This window comes from Penaeus japonicus, unplaced genomic scaffold, assembly GCF_977035675.1.
Source record: "Penaeus japonicus unplaced genomic scaffold, GWHDUDI00000001_assembly GWHDUDI00000010, whole genome shotgun sequence".
Lineage (NCBI taxonomy): Eukaryota > Metazoa > Arthropoda > Malacostraca > Decapoda > Penaeidae > Penaeus > Penaeus japonicus.
Window position 1 is genome coordinate 35,235,894 of NW_028234412.1, and position 5,000 is coordinate 35,240,893.

General features: G+C 38.1%; 1 protein-coding gene across 1 annotated transcript in view; it reads left to right on the top strand.

Moving 5' to 3' along the window:
• Window positions 1-5,000, top strand: part of LOC122263028 (uncharacterized) — a 6,592-nt gene that overhangs the window by 995 nt on the left and 597 nt on the right. Inside the window, exon 1 of the mRNA XM_086541311.1 lies at window positions 1-5,000. This exon is cut by the window's left edge and continues 995 nt beyond it; it is cut by the window's right edge and continues 198 nt beyond it. Coding sequence (XP_086397437.1) covers window positions 1-4,721 — 4,721 coding nt within the window. The 3' untranslated portion in view covers window positions 4,722-5,000.

The window sequence follows — 5,000 nt, forward strand, 5'->3', positions numbered from 1 at the left end:
ATATCCTCCAGCAACGTTTTGGAAATGAGTTGTATATAAAAGAAGCTTGGTTAAGAAAGGTTTCTGATGGACCTAACCTGAAAGCATCTGATAAACTCATGCTATCCAATTTAGCCGATGATACTAGAAACTGTGTTGAAACTCTCAAGGCACTGGGACACGATCCTGATATAATGTCAGACAAAGTCACTGAAGTTGTTAAAAGATTACCTTTCCATCTCCAAAATCGCTGGAGAACAGAAGCTATTAAGTACACAGAGAGAAATAAGAGATATCCAGGATTTACACCATTAGCAGAGTTCCTAGAACGAGCTTCATTAGAAGTGAATGACCCATTATTCCAATCTTTGGATAAAGGGTTGAAGCAAAACAAAGAAAGGCGAACAACAAAAGGAACAAGTTTCAATGTGAGATTGGATGAGGAAGTATTAACTAAACCAGCAGTTGATAAGCGAAACACTGAAGTGTCTAATAAAAATGCTGCAAGTTGCTCTATGTGCAAAGGAAAACACTGGTTGCATGAATGTAGCCAGTTTATAAAGTTGACTAAAGAGAAGAGACTGATGGAAGTAAGAAAAGCAAAATTGTGCTTCAACTGTCTCCGGTCAAACCATAGAGTAACAACATGCAGAAAAGCCACAGTCTGTGAAGTAGACAATTGTGGTATGTGGCATCATAAATTGCTACATGATGCATTTAACAAAGAAGATACATCTGAAAAAGCTGGCAAAGTTAGTACTCAACCAAAAGTTAGCACAAAGAGTTGTGCCTGTAATCCATCTAAAGATTCCAAGATTGCATTGCCTATTGTAAAAGTAAAGGTAGGTAGATTAGGAATGGATAACCATATTTCAACTCTGGCATTACTGGACCCAGGAAGCAATAGCACATTCTGTACACAAGCATTAATTGATAAATTGGGCATTTCAGGAATATCAGTGACACTGAATATGACCACATTAAATAAAGTTGAAGATACTGAGGTTGAAGAGATAACCTTGGAAATGGTTACAGGTGGTCGAAAGAAACAAACGATAGTCCTGGAGAAAGTGTATGCACTGAAAGATTTTCCTCCAAGCTTGCAAGGTGGTGTAACTTCACAAGTTGATGTAAAAAAATGGAGACACCTAGAAAGTTTAGAGCTACCAAATGTTAATGCAGAAGTAGTCAGCATAGTTATTGGCCAAGATTATCCACACTTGCTAAAACCTCAAGAAGTAAGGTCAGGAAAAGATAATGAGCCATATGCAATAAGAACTGTGCTAGGTTGGGCAATTAATGGGCCTGTAGGAGATGATCCACACAGCAAGGAAGTATTTAATAACTTAATTCATACCATCCCAACATCAGAAAGTAGTCTGTCAATACAAGTTGAAAAATTTTGGGCTATTGACGGGTGTGAAGATCTGAACAAGAATACCAGTTGTATGTCCAAGGATGACAAGGAAGTACTTAGCCTCTGGGATAAGTCGGTAGTGAAAATCAATGGACATTTTCAGTTACCTATCCCATTTAAGCGGATTCCACCTGAGTTATGCAATAATAGAAGCATGGTGGATAAGCGTCAAGAGTCTTTGAAGAAGAGGTTAATAAAAAATCCAGCCTTGTTAGATGAGTATAACAAGGAAATTATGAAGCTGGTTACAAAAGGGCAAGCTGAAGTTGTGCCCGATGAAGAAATTGATGCCTTTCCTGGACTTACATGGTATTTACCAATTTTCAATGTAAAGAATGAAAAGAAGCCTGAAAAGTTTCGACTGGTATTTGATTGTGCAGCAGAATTTATGGGGACATCTCTCAACAAACATGTTCTACAAGGCCCTGATTTGACAAATAAGCTGTTTGGAATACTTCAAAGATTCAGAAAGGAGAAAGTGGCAATAATGAGTGATATTGAAGCCATGTATTATCAAGTGAAAGTCACACCATCACACAGAAATGCTCTCCGATTCCTTTGGTGGACAGACGGAGATTTGTCTAAAGACCCAGAGATCTACAGGATGACAGTACATCCATTTGGAGGAATTTGGAGCCCAAGTTGTGCAACATATGCTCTCCTACACACAGCTAATGACCAAAAGGATAATTTTGATGAAAGAACATTCGAGATCGTTCATAAGAATTTTTATGTAGATGACTTGCTTACATCCACAGAAACAGAAGAAGAGGCAGTGAACCTTAGAAGAAGCATAGCCAGTATGTTGAAGACTGGAGGGTTCAAGCTTACAAAGTGGACAAGTAACAGTAAGCGTGTGCTACAAGATATACCATCAGATGAACAAGCCAAGAATGTTAAGAGTCTTGATTTGGACGAAGACTCTTTACCTGTGGAACATGCTTTAGGAATGGAATGGAATACTATTAATGATACACTAGCAATAAGAATTCAAGAGAAATGCAGAGCTCAAACGAAGAGGGGATTGCTAAGTATCCTAAGTTCAGTGTATGATCCCTTGGGGTTAGTAAGTCCTTTCATACTTATTGGTAAGAAGATTTTTCAAGATGAATGTCGATTACAGAAAGGCTGGGATGATCATCTCTCTGAAGAGGGCATGAAGAGATGGACCAGGTGGTTATTGGATATGGAACATCTGAAAGACATCAACATCAAACGATGTTTTAAACCTACTGGTTTCAATGAAGTCAGTTATCAAATCCATCATTTCTCTGATGCATCTGAATATGCGTATGGCACTGTGAGTTTTTTGAGGTTAGTTGACAGAAATAAAAACATTCACTGTGCTTTCCTTGCAGCCAAGTCAAGACTTGCCCCTATGAAATCTACAACAACACCAAGACTTGAATTAGCAGCAGCTACTACAGCTGTGAAGATTGATGAAGCTTTGCATCAAGAGCTTGGCTTGGAATTGATAGAATCAACCTTTTGGACAGATAGCATGATTGTTATACAATATATCAAGAACAAATCCAAAAGGTTTAAAACTTTCGTTGCTAATCGTGTGGCATACATTCAGGGAAGCACAGATATTAAGCAATGGAGGTATATTCCTTCTAAAGAAAATCCAGCAGATGATGTATCACGTGGACTTCATGGTGAACAAATGAAGAGAAACCAACGATGGCTACAGGGGCCGGAATTTCTTTGGAAACCAGAAGAAGAATGGATACCACATTCAGATGAGAGCATAGACCTTCTGGTTGATGATATAGAAGTTAAGAAAGTACCAAAGTCTATCGCTGCAGTAAGTCAGGTTGCTGAAGATGTCACGGACAAGTTTCTCGTGAGCTTCTCAAGCTGGTTCCGCTTGAAGAAAGCTGTGGCATGGATGCGGCGATTTGGTCAGTGGTTGAAACAAGGTAAACCAACTACAGGACTCAAGTATCCTATTACACCAAGTGAGATATGTGAAGCTGAGAAGGTTATCATTTACTATGTGCAGAAGGAGTATTATGCTGAAGAAATTGAAACTCTTAAAAAGGGTAGTGGACACATTCCAAAGTCAAGTACAATATACAAGCTTGACCCATTCCTAGATAATACATCAAGTCTGAGAGTAGGTGGAAGGTTACATCAGGCACCAGTCTCTGAAGAGACAAGACATCCAGTCATAGTTCCACGACAACATGAGATTGCCAAGTTAATTGCAAAAGAGTCACATGAAACGACAGGACACTCAGGTCGTGAATATACTATGGCAAAGATCAGACAAGTGTATTGGATTCCTAGAGCTCGCCCTTTAGTTAAAGAAATGATCAAAAAGTGTGTTATTTGTAACAGATACAGAGGTGTAGCTAGGACTCAAAAGATGGGAGATCTACCCGAGGATAGATTAACACCTGGAAAACCTGCTTTCACATATGTTGGAATAGACTGTTTTGGTCCTTTTTTGGTTAAAAGGGGCCGGTCAAAAAAAAAGAGGTATGGTTGCATTTTTACATGTTTAGTAACTAGAGCAATACATCTAGAAAAGTTGAACTCTTTGGAAACGGATTCTTTCATTAATGGTTTAGTAAGATTCATGTCAAGGAGAGGAGTACCTGAAAAGATAAGATCTGATAATGGTACCAATTTTGTTGGAGCACATCGGGAGCTTAAAGAGGCAGCATCTGATTTGCAAAGATCTTTCAAACTTCAGAATAAGTTACTTATGAAAAACATCAAGTGGGAGTTCAATCCACCACATGCGTCACATATGGGGGGTGTTTGGGAAAGGCCTATTAGAACAGTCAGAAATGTAATGAATATTCTAATTAAGAACCAATTAATTGATGATGAAAAGCTTGAGACTATCTTTTGTGAGGCTGAATCTATCGTTAATAACAGACCGCTTACACCCATTTCAGACGACCCTGATGACTTAGAACCATTGACTCCTAATCATTTACTCTTACTCAGACCAAGCTGCAACATTCCACTGACTAAGACTTGTAAGACAGATTATTATAGTAAAAGGTGGAGACATGTGCAGTATATTGCAGATCATTTTTGGAGAAGATGGATTAAGGAATATCTTCCATCACTTCAGATTCGTTCTAAATGGTTGAAAATTACAGCTAACATAAAAGTTGGCGATCTTGTAATAATCATGGACTTACCTCAACCTAGGCATAGCTGGCCACTTGCTCGTGTCATCGAAGTATTCAAAGGAAAAGATGACCTTGTCCGTAGTGTAAGATTAAGGACAGCTACTAGTGAACTAGTCAGACCAATATCAAAGTTGTGTGTGCTTGAAGGAGTCAAGGATGACATCAAGCTGTGATTTAAGAATAGTGAATTTGTTCATACATGTCTACACCAAAGTACATTTTGTTTATAAATGTTATTTGTATAACATTTAAGGGGCCGGAATGTTGTAGACATGACATGGTATTTGCATGTACATGTACGTATAAATTAGATTTATAATAGTTTACCCTTAAATACCTCATTACGTTTTCTTTGTATGTTCTCTGAATGATTGGGGAGACTATTTTATCTGTTATTCTACAATTTTAATTTCTGAAGTACAGAAAAGACTTGTTTAGTTTATGATGAAATC